Below are 19480 nucleotides of genomic sequence, written 5' to 3'. Positions count from 1 at the left end.
CTGGAACAGAACTGGGAGCTGGTATAGCAGAGAGAGAGAGCGGGAGGATGGGGTGATGTGAGCAGAGTGTTTAGTATTATTTAGAACTCTATCTGCAGAATTCTGAATATACTGTAGCTTTTGTAAAGACTTTGCCTTCATAGGAAGGCCAGTGAAGAGTGAATTATAGTAACCTACATGAGACATCATAAAAGCATGAACCAGAGTTTGTGCATCATTATGAGTCAGAAGGGGATGGAGATCAGTAATGTTCCGGAGGTGAAAGAATGCGAGTTTGGTGTGTGGCTTAATATGAAAATGGTGGGCGGCACGGTGGTGTAGCGGTTAGCGCTGTCGCCTCACAGCAAGAAGGTCCGGGTTCGAGCCCTGTGACTGGCGAGGGCCTTTCTGTGTGGAGTTTGCATATTCTCCCCATGTCCGCGTGGGTTTCCTCCGGGTGCTCCGGTTTCCCCCACAGTCCAAAGACATGCAGTTAGGTTGACGTGGGGCGGCCTTGGGCTGAGGTGCCCTTGAGCGAGGTACCGAACCCCTGACTGCTCCTCGGGCACTCTGGTGTGGCTGCCCACTGCTCTGGGTGTGTGCGCGTGTGTTCACTGCTTCAGATGGGTTAAATGCAGAGGATGAATTTCACTGTGCTTGAAGTGTGCATGTGACAAATAAAGGTTTGAAAATCAAAATTGAGTGGATCAAATAGTACTCAAAGATTTCTGACAACAGGAGCAGGCTGAACAAGAACACCGTCAATACTAACAAGAAGACATAGTCATCTATATCCCCCGCCCTATATACCAAGATATTATTTGTCACATTTTTCAATGTCCTGGTGCACGTGGCACCAGGACACCTTAGGTCGGAGGTCGATGATCGACTTTGTAGTCGTTTCATCTGATCTCCGGCCCTATGTCTTGGACACTCGGGTGAAGAGAGGGGCTGAGCTGTCAACTGATCACCACCTGGTGGTGAGTTGGATCCGCTGGCGGAGGAAGCTGGACAGACCTGGCAGGCCTAAACGTATGGTGAGGGTCTGCTGGGAACGTCTGGCTGAGCACTCTGTTGGGGAGGTCTTTAACTCCCACCTCCGGGAGAGCTTTTCCCAGCTTCCGAGGGAGGTGGGGGACATTGAGTCTGAATGGACCATGTTCTCTACCTCCATTGTGGACGCAGCTGTTCGGAGCTGTGGCCGCAAGGTCTCCGGTGCCTGTCGTGGCGGCAATCCCCGAACCCGGTGGTGGACACCGGAAGTAAGGGATGCCGTCAAGCTGAAGAAGGAGTCCTATCGGGCCATGTTGACCTCCGGGACTCCTGAGGCAGCCGACGGGTATCGGCAGGCCAGGCGTGCTGCAGCTCGGGCAGTTGCGGAGGCAAAAACTCGGAACTGGGAGGAGTTCAGGGAGGCCATGGAGAAGGACTATCGGTCGGCCTCGAAGAAATTCTGGCAAACCGTCCGGCGCCTCAGGAGGGGGAAGCAGTACTCTGCCAACACTGTTTACAGTGCGGGTAGGGAGCTGTTGACCTCGACTGGGGACATTGTCGGGCGGTGGAAGGAATACTTTGAGGATCTCCTCAATCCCACCGTTATGTCTTCCACTGAGGAGACTGAGGCTGATGACTCAGAGGTGGACTCGTCCATTACCCAAGCCGAAGTCACTGAGGTGGTTTGCAAGCTCCTCGGTGGCAAGGCACCGGGGGTGGATGAGATCCGCCCTGAGTATCTCAAGTCTCTGGATGTTGTGGGGCTGTCTTGGTTGACACGCCTCTGCAACATCGCGTGGCGGTCGGGGACAGTGCCTCTGGAGTGGCAGACTGGGGTGGTGGTCCCTCTTTTTAAGAAAGGGGACCGGAGAGTGTGCTCCAATTATAGGGGAATCACACTTCTCAGCCTCCCAGGGAAAGTTTACTCCAGGGTACTGGAGAGGAGAATTCGACCAATAGTCAAACCTCGGATCCAGGAGGAACAATGCGGTTTTTGTCCTGGTCGCGGAACACTGGACCAGCTCTATACCCTTCATAGGGTGCTCGAGGGTTCATGGGAGTTTGCCCAACCAGTCCACATGTGCTTTGTGGATCTGGAGAAGGCATTCGCCCGTGTCCCCCGTGGTATTCTGTGGGGGGTGCTTCGGGAGTATGGGGTTCGGGGCTCTTTGCTAAGGGCTGTCCGGTCCCTGTACGAACGGAGCAGGAGTCTGGTTCGCATTGCCGGCAGTAAGTCAGACCTGTTCCCAGTGCATGTTGGACTCCGGCAGGGCTGCCCTTTGTCACCAGTTCTGTTCATAATTTTTATGGACAGAATTTCTAGGCGCAGCCAGGGGCTGGAAGGAATCCTGTTTGGGAACCACAGGATTTCATCTCTGCTTTTTGCGGATGATGTTGTCCTGTTGGCTTCTTCAAACCAGGACCTTCAGCATGCACTGGGGCGGTTTGCAGTCGAGTGTGAAGCGGCTGGGATGAGAATCAGCACCTCCAAGTCCGAGGCCATGGTTCTCGACCGGAAAAGGGTGGCTTGCCCTCTCCAGGTTGGTGGAGAAGTCCTGCCTCAAGTGGAGGAGTTTAAGTATCTCGGGATCTTGTTCACGAGTGAGGGAAGGATGGAGCGTGAGATCGACAGGCGGATCGGTGCAGCCTCCGCAGTGATGCGGTCGCTTTACCGGTCCGTCGTGGTGAAGAAGGAGCTGAGCCAAAAGGCGAAGCTCTCAATTTACCGGTCGATCTACGTTCCGACTCTCACCTATGGTCATGAGCTTTGGGTAATGACAGAAAGAACAAGATCGCGGATACAAGCGGCTGAAATGAGTTTCCTTCGCAGGGTGGCTGGGCGCTCCCTTAGAGATAGGGTGAGAAGCACAGTCACTCAGGAGGAGCTTGGAGTAGAGCCGCTGCTCCTCCACATCGAGAGGAACCAGCTGAGGTGGCTCGGGCATCTTTTTCGGATGCCTCCTGGACGCCTCCCTGGGGAGGTGTTCCAGGCATGTCCCCCCGGGAGGAGGCCCCGGGGAAGACCCAGGACACGCTGGAGGGACTATGTCTCTCGGCTGGCCTGGGAACGCCTCGGTGTTCTTCCCGAGGAGCTGGCCGAGGTGTCTGGGGAAAGGGAAGTTTGGGCTTCCACGCTTAGACTGCTGCCTCCGCGACCCGGTCCCGGATAAGCGGAAGAAGACGAGACGAGATTTTTCAAGTCCTGCTGCTGGAAACCAACGCTACCTCTTTACACTGACCTCAGCAGCCCATGGCATAAACCCACCAGACCTTTGGTCCAGGGGAGCTAAATATTAAAATTTCTCACATTTCTTAGTATCAAAAGGCACATATACGTACATTACTTAAATCAACACATATAACAACTTTCAACACCAAACCACTCATAGTTTTCAAGTTCTGCTCCGGAAACAAAACCTACCCCGAAGGCTAACCTGAGAGATTAAGTCTGAAATTGTTTCCATGGAAACATGAAAAATTAAAATTTCTCAAATTTCTTAGTATGAAAAGGCACATCTGCATCACCTCGTTAACATGTCTACCAAGTTTCAAATCTGTATCAGGAATAGTTTTGGATAAATAATAATAATAATAATAATAATAATAATAATAATAATAATAACTTTACTTGCCAGGTATGTGAACACACACAAGAAATTTGACTCCGGTTTCACTTAGCTCTCTTAGTACAAACAGATAAAAAGCATAGAAAAAACCAAAAAGCTATGTACATATATGCTCCGGAAACGGACATTGCTCTTAGAAACCAAGTCAAAATCTATTTTTTATGTAAAAATTTGAAAAATACTTTTTTTTTTCAAAAATCCAAAATAGCAAAAGGCACCAGTTCACATGCTGCTTGATATGTATACAAAGTTTCATGAAGATATCTTCAGTAGTTTTAAAGATATGGCCCGGAAACAAAAACGTGACCAGACAGAAGGACAGAACCCGTTTCTATATCCCCGCTAAACTTCGTTTGGGTGGGGGATAATAAAGAAGTTAGATCATTCAGATAGTCTGGATTTGGGACCAATGAGTAGGATTTGAGTTTTATCAGTGTTCACTTGAGAAAGCTTTCCTGCAACCGAAGCTTTAAATCTGAGATACAGTCAGTTAGTGTTCTGGGAGGGGAGGATTTTATGTTCTACTTCTGTTTCCAGTTGAGAGTACACTGTGTGCGCTTTGGCTGCCACTTCTCACTGGAGCTTTTTTTTTTCCCTTTGGTGTTTGTATGGTTTGATGAATGTTCTTTGTTTGAATGTTTTGTTCACCGGTTGTGGCGTAGCTCCAGGCCCAGTTCTGGGCGTCAGTTTCCTCAGGCCTTGGTCCCCATGGGTGATGCCTGTCCTCCTCGCTATGGACTGCAGTGAGCTCACTGCTCTGTTTAACATCGGGGTTGTCCAGCGCTCTGTGTAGCGCTGCTTCTGTACTCGCTTTGTGGATCCATGGTGCGGTGTTCCGAGCGCTGTTGCCCAGTGGCATCATGGTGGCTGTACAGGCGGTGTGGGACATACATTCATGCGCCTTTTGGTGGGATTGTGGGCAGCTACGCCACTGGAATTACATACTGACCCTCTTTTGGTGGATATTTTTCCCTGTTTGTTTAGTAATTGTAAAGCGACCTCGGGTGTGAGAAAGGCGCTATATAAGTTAAACTTATTATTATTTTTATTCCACTTATACTACAGCAGTTTGCCAATGCTAATGATCTTTCATTCATTTAAGAACACCACATCATACGTTTTAATCAGTTTATAGTGGCATTCAATGCTGTAAAACATCAGTGAGACTGTCAAAAGTTCCCCCTCTTGGCTCTCAGTGCGAACAGTGATGTGTTTATGTTTTTGTATTTAGTTCTTGTCATGTTTTGTGTACAGTATACAGGACATGAGCTGGCTTCAGTTACTTCCTTGATTAATCTGCATATTTACACACTCCTAATCACAAGGTCTCATCGTGCTACATGAGGAAGGCATGTTTTCCCTGCGCTTTAGTCATTTCCCTGATTTTTGTATTTCTGTGTTACCTCCCGGGTTCGATCTGCGTTTATGCTGTCTCGATTACGATTGTGCTTTATTGCAGTTTATTACGCAGCTGTGTTGAATACTCAAGTCTGACTGGTCAATTACAGCATTCTATGGTCTGTTATTTCTGTTGCTATGGACACAGTTGTTCTGATCATAGACTTTGGAGGACCACACCCAATCATATCAATCTGCAGAAAGAAGGCCCGTAATTTTTTTCCCTTTTATAATCAATTTAACATCAACTCATTCTTGACACAAAGAAAAAACATGATTCCATCAGAAAACACCGTGGAAGATTTTTCTAATATTCATTTTAATGTTCAGTTTAGCATGAATTATAAAGCTGAGTAGGCTAATCTTAAGAAGCCGACAGAGTTATGTTGCTATAGATGCATTTTCAACCGTAGAATCGAAGTGACTTTTTTTAGCGGAAGGAATAAAATAATTTTTAAATCAATAAAATCTTTTTTTTTTTTTGTAAATAGCCATGTAATAGGATCATGTACAGTGAGCTGGTCATTATTGTGAAATAAACCTTCCAGGTGATTCAAGACCCCTCTGCTTCACGTCAGAGTCCTGCATCACCCTGTCTTGGTTTATTTTGCAATACATTATCCTTTACTTGTTTTTACCTTAACTCACGCTATGGGCTTTGGTAATGAATTTTGTCTTTGACAAAATAAGCAAAACATGTTTGCCTGCTTTGTCTCATCAGTGCATCTTACAGAGACCAGTTACTTCCTGTTATCACTTACGTTATAGCAGCTATAAACAGTCGTCCCCTCACCAGCCTCTCTTTCTAACTCTGTATTAAAGCTAATTAAAAATATTCAGTTTGTCATATTACTGAAAAAACACAAACTGAGGATTTCAAAAGTGCTGTGGTGTAAGATGATTACTTCATGCCATTTGTAAGAATGAGGAATGATGCTATGCTACAGGACGCCGAAGAACTGTGTTTGATTAAGAGATGTGATGTTACCATGAAGCCTCTCTCTCCCGGCTGCCCTGGAGAACCAGGCTCTCCCTGCGGAAAAATAAGCCACCACCATGAGTCAGACATAAGAATGAGTCAGGTACATCGATGTGATACAGATGTGCGTGAGTAACTATAAATATATTTATATGCATTAGTATGTTTGTGTTTTGGTATAAGTAAGTTTTCTCTCACCTGATGTCCAGGGTCTCCTTTGGAACCAGGCAAACCCTGAAATAATTTTTTACAGTTATTCAGCAAATTGATTCCTATCTGATTAACATTCTAACACATTTCACTTTGCCAGTTCTGTCTGAGCCCTGAATCATTATACTTTAGGTTTATCCAAGGTCTGGAATTTATGTGTCTCTAATCAGGCACCAATCTTGGAGTAAGACGTGTCTCTTTTTAAAAAATCACATCAGATACGTCGAGAGAAAATGAAAGTCTATTTCAGCCTGACGGGCAAAATTCAAATAAATTCAAGTTGAAACTTTTCAAATATAATCATCAGCCAAGAATGCACTACACACACACACACACACACACACACACACACACACACACTTCTTCCATGGTTTACTTACATCTTTACCTCTTAGTCCAGGCGGTCCTGGGTATCCTGAGAGACCCATGTTACCCTTTTCCCCCTTTTCCCCATCGTTGCCCTAAAGAAACACATGTCCATTTGTGGTGTAAACAATTACTTGCTCAATATGAGACAATTCTTAATATACTTCTACCTGTCTTGGAATGATCAAACTGTTTTTTTTTTAAAAAGTTTGTATGATACACAAAACACTATAACCCTGACATACTAAGGCCCTGAATCAGGAGGCTAAATGGAGCATGAAGTCGACTAAATTGTGTGTGCAGTTAGTCGGCATGTTGTGCGGAAACGATAATTGAACAATTATTCAGTCAGGTGTAAAGTATTTAAATGAGACGTATTTAAATGAACGTGCTAAATGTTCTCACACGCTGTGATGAGTTCAGATCTTAAAGAGACTCCTGTAAGAACCTGACACATGTTCACATAAATATAAATCAAATCAACTAGAACGCAGATTGAAGGTGGTGAGCGTATTCAAACCGTGCTCAAATTATGATATGAATGCAAAATACCAGAATGTGTGTTTAGTTTACAAGGTAAAGATAAAACTTTTCACAAGCTCTGTGAACACTGTCATCACCGGAACTGCAAATGAAACAACTTTACTGTGATAGTAATAATAAATACATTTATTCTATTTACATTCACTGGATATGAGCAATCGCGTGCTCTGACTGGCTACACTACTGTTAAGATATCAGCTCATATACCGTGAGTAGAGAAAAACAAAACAGCAGAGCATGTTGCTGAACCAACCAAGGACAAAATAAAAACTCTACTTGAAAACAAAACCCTAAAAAATACAAAAAAAAGCAACAAAATATGGAATGAAAGTATTTGATGGCAAGAACGTATCTTTTTAAATTTATTTTTCAAGAATTATTATTATTGCATTTTCACAAATTGCTCCTGTCATTTTGCCGGTTTCTTTACATTCCCAGCGGAAATGATTCTGTCGGATGTTTTGTATAAAGTTTTTATTTTAGCAAATTTGCAAAAAGTAAAAATAAAAATGCTCTGTTTCTCAAAATCCAGTGAATGTGGATAAAATAAAACAGTAATTCTACTCACACTCATCGTACATGGATAAAAGACAACTCAGTGCTACGCGCCTCATCGGCTATCAGCTCCTGTACGACTCCATTTCATGGAATAACTGTTAAATAGCTGCAAGCAGTGATTAAGGGGGCCTTTTGGCCAGACCCCTTAGTGATAGAAGAAGCCTGGGACCATCAGCACTTGTTCCCAACGAGATGTACTACGTTTTTCAAGACAATGCCTCAAGTTGTTGCTGAGATATTACCTCACTTCCTTCCCTTCAGATTGAAAATGAAATCAAAACTTGTTCATAAATATATGTAACAAGTTTGGTATGTGTACACTTCCTGTCTGGCATCTTCAACATCAAATTTGTCTGCACATTATAGAAGAGACATCCCAGCAATCAAAAATCTGATTTATACAGTAAGTTTAGTTCTGGATGGTCTCACGATGCTGTAAGTCAAATTTTGCAAGGATTGGACAAAATTTGTAAAGTCAAGCAAAGAAAAAAAAATCCTTAATTTCAACATAGTTGATTTCCTGTTTGGAAAAAAATCACAAATTATTTTTTTTAATCAAGAGCACTTATCTCTTTTAAGGGAATCAAGAAAAAGAAGAATGATTCGCTGTTGAGTAGTTTTATGAATTTGTGAATAATAGCACCTCTTAGAAGTCCATCCATCCATCCATCCATCATCTCTAGCCGCTTTATCCTGTTCTACAGGGTCGCAGGCGAGCTGGAGCCTATCCCAGCTGACTACGGGCAAAAGGCGGGGTTCACCCAGTACAAGTCGCCAGGTCATCACAGGGCTGACACATAGACACAGACAACCATTCACACTCACACCTACGCTCAATTTAGAGTCACCAGTTAACCTAACCTGCATGTCTTTGGACTGTGGGGGAAACCGGAGCACCCGGAGGAAACCCACGCGGACACGGGGAGAACATGCAAACTCCACACAGAAAGGCTCTCGCCGGCCACGGGGCTCGAACCCGGACCTTCTTGCTGTGAGGCGACAGCGCTAACCACTACACCACCGTGCCGCCCCTCTTAGAAGTGAATTTAGACAAATTTTCTTGAAGTCCCTCAGGACGTGTTCATTTACGTACAAAATTTGGTCTGAATACGTCACACTTCCTGTCTGGCAACTTAGTCATCAAATTCATTTGTGTGTTATAGACAAACCTTCCAGCACATCATAAATCTAGGAAACAAGATTTGTTCTTTTTTGTTTTGTTTATTTTTTGGTTAATGCCATCCAAATTTGATGATGATTGCCCAAAATTTATTGGCGAAGAAGTGAAAAACTGTGTTTGAAAATTTCAAAATGGTGTAAAATCCAATATGGAAGACAATTGACATCATGGGATGAACATTGTTGAACTTGATGGCCCCTAATTTTGAGAAACCATATTACTTTGAGATACCAAGGCGATTTGTTTTTTATATACAAGGTTATGCAAATGTAATATTTTAATGCTTGTCTGACTGGAGTAATCTTCTCACAGAATCTCTGATCTAAAGAGTCTGGTCTTCAGTAAATCTGGGCAGATGAGTCTACAGACTTGAACAGGTTCAGCAGCTGAAAAAAATGGTTAAATGTTGTCATCTATAACATGATGGATAATAAATATTTCTTTACCTTAGGTCCAGGTTTCCCTGATAATCCAACATTACCCTGTGCACAAATACACAAAGTTATTTCCATACCAATCCAGTCTACTGATTTACAATGTCTTGCAAAAGTATTCATCCCCCTTGGTGTTTGTCCTGTTTTGTTGCATTACAAGCTGGAATTAAAATGGATTTTTGGAGGGTTAGCACCATTTGATTTACACAACATGCCGACCACTTTAAAGGTGAAATTAGTTGTTTTATTGTGACACAAACAATAATTAAGACGAAAAAACAGAAATCTGGAGTGTGCATAAGTATCCACCCCCCAAAAGTCAATACTTTGTAGAGCCACCTTTTGCTACAATTACAGCTGGAAGTCTCTTGGGCTATGTCTCTATTAGCTTAGCACATCTAGCCACTGGGATTTTTGCCCATTCCTCAAGGCAAAACTGCTCCAACTCATTCAAGTTAGATGGGTTGCGTTGGTGTACAGCAATCTTCAAGTTATGCCACAGAATCTCAATTGGATTGATATCTGGGCTTTGATTAGGCCATTCCAAGACATTTAAATGTTTCACTTTAAACCACTCCTGTGTAGCTTTAGCAGTACGTTTAGGGTCACTGTCCTGCTGGAACATGAACCTTCGTCCCAGTCTCAAACCTCTGGCCGACTCAAACAGGTTTTCCTCCAGAATTGCCCTGTATTTAGTGCCATCCATCTTTCCTTCAGTCCTGACCAGCTTTCCTGTCCCTGCAGATGAAAAACATCCCCACAGCATGATGCTGCCACCACCATGCTTCACTGTAGGAATGGTGTTCTCAGGGTGTTGGGTTTGCACCACACATGGCGTTTCCCATGATGCCCAAAAAGTTCAATTTTAGTCTCATTTGACCAGAGAATCTTCTTCCATGTGTTTGGGGAGTCTGCCACATGCTGTTGGGCAAACTCCAAATGTGTCTTCTTAAGCAATAACTTTTTTTTCTGGCCACTCTTCCATAAAGCCCCACTCTGAGGAGTGTACGGCTTAAAATGGCCCTATGGACAGATCCTCCCATCTCCGCTGTGGATCTCTGCAGTTCCTTCAACGTTCTCTTTGGTGTCTTTGTTACATCTCTGATTAATGCCCTCCTTGCCTGGTCTGTGAGTTTTGGTGGGCGGGGCCTTCTCTTGTCAGGTTTGTAGTGGTGCCATATTCTTTCCATTTTGCTATAATGGATTTAATGGAGCTCCGTGGGATATTCAAAGTTTGGGATATTTTTTATAACCCAACCCTGATCTATACTGCTCCACAACTTTGTCTCTGATCTGTTTGGAGGCTCCTTGGTTTTCATGTTGCTTGCTTACTGGTGTTGCAGAGTCAGGGTCCTTCCAGAACAGGTTAATTTATACAGACATCATGTGACACTTTGATTGCACGCAGGTGGATCTTAATCAACTAACTACGTGACTTATGAAGTGAATTGGTTGGACCAGCTCTTATTTAGGGGTTTCATATTAAAGGGGGTGAATACTTATGCACTCTCCAGAGTTCTGTTTTTTTTTCATTTTAATTATTGTTTGTGTCACAATAAAAAACAATGTGCACCTTTAAAGCTATTGGCATGTTGTGTAAATCAGATGGAGCTAACCCTCCAAAAATCCATTTTAATTCCAGCTTGTAATGCGACAAAACAGGACAAACACCAAGGGGGATGAATACTTTTGCAAGACACTGTAGCTTACAGGATGTTTCTTCATGGCACTCACCCTCTCACCACTCTCACCCTTAGGACCCGGCTGTCCAGGAATCCCGAAGCCAGGACTGCCCTTTAATGACCGCAGAAACGATAAGTCAATACACAAAGTTGAAGCATTCCTCAGTGAAGCGATCAGATGTGCGCACAAACATGGCTTTACCTTTTCACCTTTGTCTCCTTGGATACCTTTAAATCCCTGAAGCCCAGGAGGTCCAACCGGGCCGATGTCCCCCTGTAAATTGGGGACAACACTTATTCTGTAATTTATTGGTATTACAAATAGCTGTAGTAGCATCACTATCAGCCAACACAAGAACACCTCAAACGCTTAAATTAAATAAAAGAAATGATCAGCAACACAGAAAGTGGTCTGTGGTCTTGTCCTGTAACTAAACCCCTGAGTGTGTATTGTGTTAAGTAGAAATGAAAATGCTTTAACACTTTTTTCTGCTCTTCATGGAAAAAAAAGAATAATTCAACACACAACGTATTTAGATTTGTTCCCTATCCACCACTGTACAGCGTATTACTGTACATGGGTGGGCAATCTGACAAAAATGATCACATCACGATACAAGACATTTCTATGATACATGATATAAGCAGCCAATAAAACAGTAGTGATACCTGTGATAAGTGGGTTATGCTTGTATATAACATCTACAGAAATAAATTATTTAACACTGAAAAGGAAGGTGTCGGCCCTGTGATGACCTGGCGACTTGTCCAGGGTGAACCCCGCCTCTCGCCCGTAGTCAGCTGGGATAGACTCCAGCTTGCCTGCGACCCTGTAGAACAGGATAAAGCGGCTACAGATAATGGATGGATGGATGGATGGATGAAAAGGAAGGAATATTTTTTAAAAGGGAAAATTAATTCTTTAATTCTGTACTTTTTTCACCCTTTCAAAGATTCTCTATGAAAATTTATCATCTAATAACTGTTACAATGTTGATACAATATTGATGATACCTGGCATATTTTAAAAACAAACAAACGTGTATTGTGAGAATTTATTATGGAAGTGTATTGCTGCTACACCAGAACAACAACAACAACAAAAGACTCAATATCACGTTATAACATGAAAAAGTTTATTGTGATAAGTTGTTTTTACGTTATTACAACAGGCAAAGTTATCACGTTATAACAACATTACTCATATATAACATACGATGTATCTTACGCATATTTATTACAATACCATCCCCCATGCTCAATAACAGCAGAATCTCGCTGTGTCTCAACTCAAGCATGATCAATTCGTGTAAATGAGCCGTATTTCTCGGTTTATCTGTTCTATACACATCGTTTCCTTATAGCCTAACAATACAAGTTATCTTGTTATAACGTGAAATATTTTGTTATATAGAGGATATTACACATCGCACAAAGCTATAAAGTTTATCTTCCAGTGTTGAATGTATATATCAAGAGTGAGAAAAGCAAATGAGTGATATATTTTTCAACACGAGAAGACAAACTTCATATCTTCATGCCACCGTGTAATGTTCTTTATGTTATATGGACACATCCACAAAAAAACACTTGTTAATCAAGAGAATTTTAATTTTGAACCAGTTCGCCATTTTGACAACGCACGTCTTGTCAGCGGGAAAACACTGGGAGTGACATCATCGGAGTGAAATATTGATCAGGAATTATTATACATAAAGAGCACTTTTTCGATGTAATAAAAACATGCTCTATTCCCTTCTAGCGGGTTTCATTCATTTGCACTGTAAAATATTTCAAATTGGTTTAACTTAGAAATGGAAGTTCACCTGCTGCCTTGAAAATACAAGTTAACTCAATTTGACGATTATCTTTGTTTCAACTCAGAAGTCGTCTCAATTAGTCAAGACAACTAAGTAATTCAAGTCTAACCTTTGAAAACTTGCACAGATTAGTTCAAATTAAAACACTTTTCAGAGCTCATTGAGTTAAAGAGAAAAAAATAAGTGGACATAACCAAACACGGCTGAAATGTTTTAGAGTGTGATTTGATAGCATGCAATATTGTTAGCATATTACTTATCCTATATGTATTACATCACTCTACCCAATGGAGAATGAGCGTTGAATATGGTTTACGATATTGCATGGTTGTCAAGACAACATGACGTCACACATCGGAGATGTAAAACTTCCATGCTAGTGAGTGACTGTGACAATTTGTAAACAAACATGGCCGCCAGGTTTGATTCATTAAATACGGAAGACTTTGAGAGAATTTTGAAAGAGAAAGACGCATTGAACACCCGAAAGGAATATGTATATAATAATAATAATAATAATAATATTAGCTGGCTTTTTTTCCTGGTCTATCAGATATAGTCCATTCAGCTACTCATCTTCGACTTGTTCGGCATCATGCTAGCTGAATGGAATATGTCTGATAGACCACTCAACACCAGACAATATTATTTAAATATGTCACTCAGATCCGTGATGGATTTCGTAGGAAAAATGTCAGTTTTTCAACACGAGAAGATAAACTTCATATCTTCAAGCCAACGTGTGATTTTTCTTTTTATTATATCGACACATTCACAAACAAAAAGTCCCCAAATTTATCAAAACAATTCATCAATTTCCTCACGAGTGACAGATAGAGATTTATGTCACGGTTTTGGTTCTCCATGTCCCGGATGGAGCTCGGATGAAAAACATGAGTGGTGTATTTCCCAGTAAAACACTTGCGTCTATGTAATATAACAATAATATTTCATGTTATAACAAGAAAATTGTCTTGTTATAACTTGATAAGTTTGTAAGTCATAATAACATGAAAATATCTTGTTAAAACATGAAAAGCATTTTGTGTTATCACCATAAACATTTCTGGCATGGCAGCAATAGGCTTCCGAAATTTATCATAATACTGGTATTCTATCATCATCATCATCATCATCATACTGCACAGCCCTAATGCAATATTTGGGACACAGCTCTTTTCGGGTTGTCTGAATTCACAGTGGACAAATTATATTCCGAAAATAATAATGCATGATGTGATTACCCACAGTGCACTGTAATGCACGCAGCCTACAACCAATACACTGTCCTTCTGAAATATAGTACTGTGTAAAAGTCTTATGCACCCTATCTTTTTCATACAAACTTTGTTATAGATTTCTATTTTATGACTTCTACATTATCGAGTCAAAACATTACAAAAACATTTTAGAGTTCCAAATGTTCGTGGTTTTTTTTTTAGCACAAAATTAAATGTTACAGGAAAAAAAATTCTGTATCTGAGCAGCATATTCCATAAGCGATCACTTTTCAGATGAAAAAAGAAAGCATAATGAAGGCTGCTGGGTTTTGGTGTAAAATGAAGAAGTGAGTGTGACAGTCAAAGTGTGCAGAAGAACTGTGGCTGGTTCTGTAAGATGCTCAGGAAAACCTACAGATCATTTCCACATAAAACTGACCTCACTGGACCTCAGAATACTATTGTCTTTTTTAAAGCAAAGGGTCGTCTCACACCAAATATTGACTTTGGGTTATTTATTACGGCTCAGTGATTACTGTTTATAGTATTTTTTTATGTTGAACCATTTTATTTCATTATTTTTAAGCCATTATTTGGTCCACAGCATTTCTTTACATGTGCCTCAGACTTTTGTACAGGACTGTAAGTCTCACAATACATAACCATTTCTTTTTACTCGTCAGGATGGATACAGCATCATCCAACTGACTTTGTATATAAATATAAATTATAAAGCCAACATGCACTTTTAATACTTTTTTACTCTATTCACTTTTAATGCTCATGTATTTCTCTGGTTTCAGGTTGCTCTACAATTTGTACCATTCGAAGTGTTTATCTAATAGTCGGTTACGGTAATGTACGCTTCCGGAGCGTTCCGTACTCACTGAGCTGAACAGCTCTGCCTTTTCCCTTTTCTTATTCTGTTAAGAGTGCTCTTTGAAGAGGCACAATAATAAGAGGAGTTAAAAATAGCTTAATAAATATTTTTGTAATCTCTAACAGGCAGTTAAAATTACTGGCTGTGTGTTAACTGTGGTGTGTAATTGTATATTTTAAACGCATCCTAAAATGTATTGCCAGATTTACAAAAAAGAAAAGAAAAAGACAGAAAGAAAGTAAGTCTAATACGTACTCGTGATAAAGGTATTTGAGAAATCTGCAGTGTTATGGGCACGACTACAACAGGAAATAGACATCATGGACAGAAATTGAATGCAGAACGATTGTACAGAACATTTCCTTCTTAGACCAAACCGTGACCTGAATTGTGTTGTGTGTGAAAAACACACTGTATTTGTAGTTGGACACAAATGGCACCAGAAGCATGAATCAACAGTGTTATATTACGGCATTCTTACTCATCACATCATTACTGTCAGTGCTGCTACATAACTGTCAGGTTCCTTCATGCTCCGAGTGTGCAGCACATGAAGTCAAACTTTTAATGAACATCACAAATCACATGCTTAAATGCTGCAGTGAACTGAGACCGCTGTGTAAACTCTGTATGGAGTGTAATTGCTGCTTATTTTCCATCGACAAGTCATGTTCATTGATAAGTAAACCTCTGGGAGACTTTAGTTTCACACGAGTACTCTCTTCACTAAATAACAGCGCATGAATCATCACCGAGACGGCCATATTCCTGGCTTTTATCAACGTAGATAAAGGCGTCCCACGGGGGAAAAAAACTGCCAGATTTGATTAAGTTCAAGCAAACTCAAGCGCAGCATGCGTGGGAGCCTCCTACAGATGGCCTACCTTTACTTCAGAAGCTTTATCGTGTGTTGACGAGTTGCATCTCAGTTGAACTGGTTATTAGGATTATAAATACCACATTTGATATTATTTATAGCAATACTTATTTGAACAATAGTTTCCTTACCCTTGTACCCTTTTTCCCAGGGGGTCCAAATATCTGTATAAGAAAAAAAAACAACAACAACAACAACAACAAAAAAGAGTATTTGCTGATGTGAAAAACCTGCGTTATACTGTATGAAGTGATTTTATGAAAGTAAAAGTGATTTTACGCCTTTAGCTGGGTCTCCTGGTGCTCCGCGCTGTCCCTGTGAAACACAATGAACTCTTAATACTTCTGGGAAAATTGTGGTTTATTGGTTCATAAAATTTAAATAGCTACTACGCCTAGATAGAACAAAAACATTCAGCCGATATCAGCCTAACGCATCCATTTCACTTCTTATCAACACATCATGCAGCTAATTTGAGAAAAGTAACATCAGATGTCGGGCGGCACGGTGGTGTAGTGGTTAGCGCTGTCGCCTCACAGCAAGAAGGTCCGGGTTCGAGCCCCGTGGCCGGTGAGGGCCTTTCTGTGTGGAGTTTGCATGTTCTCCCCGTGTCCGCGTGGGTTTCCTCCGGGTGCTCCGGTTTCCCCCACAGTCCAAAGACATGCAGGTTAGGTTAACTGGTGACTCTAAATTGAGCGTAGGTGTGAATGTGAGTGTGAATGGTTGTCTGTGTCTATGTGTCAGCCCTGTGATGACCTGGCGACTTGTCCAGGGTGTACCCCGCCTTTCGCCCGTAGTCAGCTGGGATAGGCTCCAGCTTGCCTGCGACCCTGTAGGACAGGATAAAGCGGCTACAGATAATGAGATGAGATGAGAACATCAGATGTACTTCAGAGGTGGACAAATGATGAGCTCGTCTATTGGGAAAGTAAAATATCTATGTGCTGCTCAGTCCCAGGTTTTAGTTGGCTGTAAACTAAATAGGCCAAAAAAAGCTGTAACTTACATAATTTATTCTACTTGCACCTGCGCAGGATTAAGGTGCAATCAGTGTGCCAATATAAAAACTGCAAAAAAAAAAACCACTTACTTTGCGAAGTATTGAGTTGCGTTGCTGACACATTACCAAGCCTTATTTCCTTGTTTGGTTTCCTGATCCCTGATTTCCTGTTTCTCATCTTTGATCCTGCCGAGTCTCTGATGGCCTGTTTGTGCCTCATTCGCCCTATCGCCTGTTTCACCATTTTACGATTTTGCCTGCTGTTCTGGATTGTTTACCGTCTTCACTTGTATTAATAAACACACCTTCTGCACTTACATCCGTCTCCCAACCATCTCTGACAGAATACTGCACACTCCCTGATAAAGAGAAGCACATTCACCTGTTCATACGCCATGTTCAGGAACAAACTCATGTTAATGGCGCTGAAACAGACACCGTCACATGGTGCGGTTGGAGTCTTGTTCTCGGCCTCGACTCGGATCAATAGTGGACACGACTCGGACTCAACTTGAAATTTTCTTTAATGAGTTGGATTTGACTTGGACTTGAACACTGGGGACTCGAGACTGGACTCGGACTCGAGGTTTAGTGACTCGACTACAACACTGCTTGGTAAATATTTTTAAGAAATTACTTAAGACTTATCTTTTTAAAGAGGCTTTTCATGATTAATATTGAGATGGTTTTATTCTTAATCTATTTTATTATCATATTTTAAAATATTATGGTTATGTTTTAGGTTTTCCTTTTAAGCAATTTTGGAGTTAAATTTTGTGTAACGTTGATGTTGTATACATAATTATTGTAATGTGCATGTGAACATATTTGTATGAAACATGCACAATATCAGTAATAATAAACTTAAACTATGTATAAATTTACACACACTCAGAAGCACAAGTACGATACGAACATCCTTCTAAATTTACAGGATTTTCATGAATCCCAGACTTCTTGTATGAACAATTTACACATAATTCTGTTCATATGCACCTGAAAAATGAGGCCGATTGTGTTGTTTGTGTGCTATCTGACGAAGGAGTTTAAGCAAATGACTGCAACATTATTACCATGCAACCATACACCATTTGTCAAAAAAAAAAAAAAAAGTATTTTAAATCACAAAATTTGACATTCACCTCTTCACCCTTCGATCCAACAGCTCCAGGCAGGCCCTGGTTTTAGAACAAACAGAATACATGATCTCTTAAACATGATTAGTATTCAACAGCTACAACTGGCTTCCGGTGCTTTTAGGCTTAATGTGATGCAGATTCGACTTTTCTCCTTTTTCTCTCCTACACCAAAGCCTTGTCTTGACTCAGAAGTTTTGGGTGCGTAATTATTAATGCAGGGCGGCACGGTGGTGTAGTGGTTAGCGCTGTCGCCTCACAGCAAGAAGGTCCTGGGTTCGAGCCCCGGGGCCGGCGAGGGCCTTTCTGTGCGGAGTTCGCATGTTCTCCCCGTGTCCGCGTGGGTTTCCTCCGGGTGCTCCGGTTTCCCCCACAGTCCAAAGACATGCAGGTTAGGTTAACTGGTGACTCTAAATTGACCGTAGGTGTGAATGTGAGTGTGAATGGTTGTCTGTGTCTATGTGTCAGCCCTGTGATGACCTGGCGACTTGTCCAGGGTGTACCCCGCCTTTCGCCCGTAGTCAGCTGGGATAGGATCCAGCTCGCCTGCGACCCTGTAGAAGGATAAAGCGGCTAGAGATAATGAATGAATGAATGAATGAATTATTAATGCAAGACACGACAGCTAACCGATCCAGTCATACATGTAGTCAAAGTCAGTAAAGTTTCATATTAAACTGACTCAAAGTTGATTCATAGCTGTGATTTCCATCAGCAGAGTTATAATGGAAAGATTAATAATTTATCACGACAATCAAGGATCCTGACATGCCTCTTCGATTTTTATCAGGGTAAAGCCTCATCCAGGAATGTGAATCATTTCAATTCATGCAGATCTTGTTGTGCTCAAGTGTGGGGTTAAACCTACTGCTGACCAGAGAGAGAGAGAGAGAGAGAGATGTATGGAGCAGTCTTTCCCCTCACTAATCATCTTCTTTAATTTCCCCAGGGTGCCCCGACCCTTTCTCTCCTAATAGCATGCTGTATCACTGAAATAGCATCAGAGGAGCAGACCGACTGTAGAGATGATTGCAGAGGAAACAAAAGAATTTAAAAAGGACATTATTGGGTGTCACAGATGTACCCTGAACCATCTCTTAGCCCATTTTTGTCACTGGAAAGAGGGAGCAGTTTGTGGAAAAATCGTTCACTTGTAGTTGTTGCAGAATATTTGTTGACTTTTCAAGTTAGCGTATACTGGAAATCTGAGACATTATCTGACTTACGATGGGCTACCCTTCCCACCTTTATGTAGAAATCTAACTATTCCAACTGCAAAACCAGATCTGTTAAGAATGTTCTGGATAAAGATATGCATTCAGTCAAAAGAAAAGGACAAAATACCTTTCTATCAGTGGAAGACAAACCTATAAGAGGAATTTGGATGTATGTACAATTTTGTGCATCATGTTTTGTAACCTAATACAGTATGTGCTCTTTTAAACTGTGTGTACTGCTAACATTTGTGCCAGGTAGCTATGTTAAGGTTCACTAGTCCGTAGCTAGCATGCGGTATATTGTACATAATACCATAAACTTAATACCATATTATTTAATGACAAATAAACACTTTTCCCTGAGGTGTCTTATGTTGCCAT

At 41.5% G+C, this 19480-nt stretch overlaps 1 protein-coding gene across 10 annotated transcripts in view; it reads right to left on the bottom strand.

Moving 5' to 3' along the window:
• Positions 1–19480, bottom strand: part of col7a1l (collagen type VII alpha 1-like) — a 277370-nt gene that overhangs the window by 77741 nt on the left and 180149 nt on the right. For all 10 annotated transcript variants that reach the window (XM_060903444.1, XM_060903446.1, XM_060903447.1 and 7 more), the window contains 9 exons: positions 17889–17924; positions 16026–16061; positions 15878–15910; positions 11152–11223; positions 11002–11061; positions 9280–9315; positions 6567–6647; positions 6175–6210; positions 5986–6030 (listed from right to left, as the gene is read on the bottom strand). In XM_060903444.1, coding sequence (XP_060759427.1) covers positions 5986–6030; positions 6175–6210; positions 6567–6647; positions 9280–9315; positions 11002–11061; positions 11152–11223; positions 15878–15910; positions 16026–16061; positions 17889–17924 — 435 coding nt within the window. The remainder of the gene's footprint in view (positions 1–5985; positions 6031–6174; positions 6211–6566; positions 6648–9279; positions 9316–11001; positions 11062–11151; positions 11224–15877; positions 15911–16025; positions 16062–17888; positions 17925–19480) is intronic.

Source organism: Neoarius graeffei, chromosome 21 (genome assembly GCF_027579695.1).
Source record: "Neoarius graeffei isolate fNeoGra1 chromosome 21, fNeoGra1.pri, whole genome shotgun sequence".
Classification (NCBI taxonomy): Eukaryota; Metazoa; Chordata; class Actinopteri; order Siluriformes; family Ariidae; genus Neoarius; species Neoarius graeffei.
The sequence above is the reverse complement of the archived record's forward strand: the minus strand, read 5'-3'. Positions and strand labels throughout refer to the sequence as shown.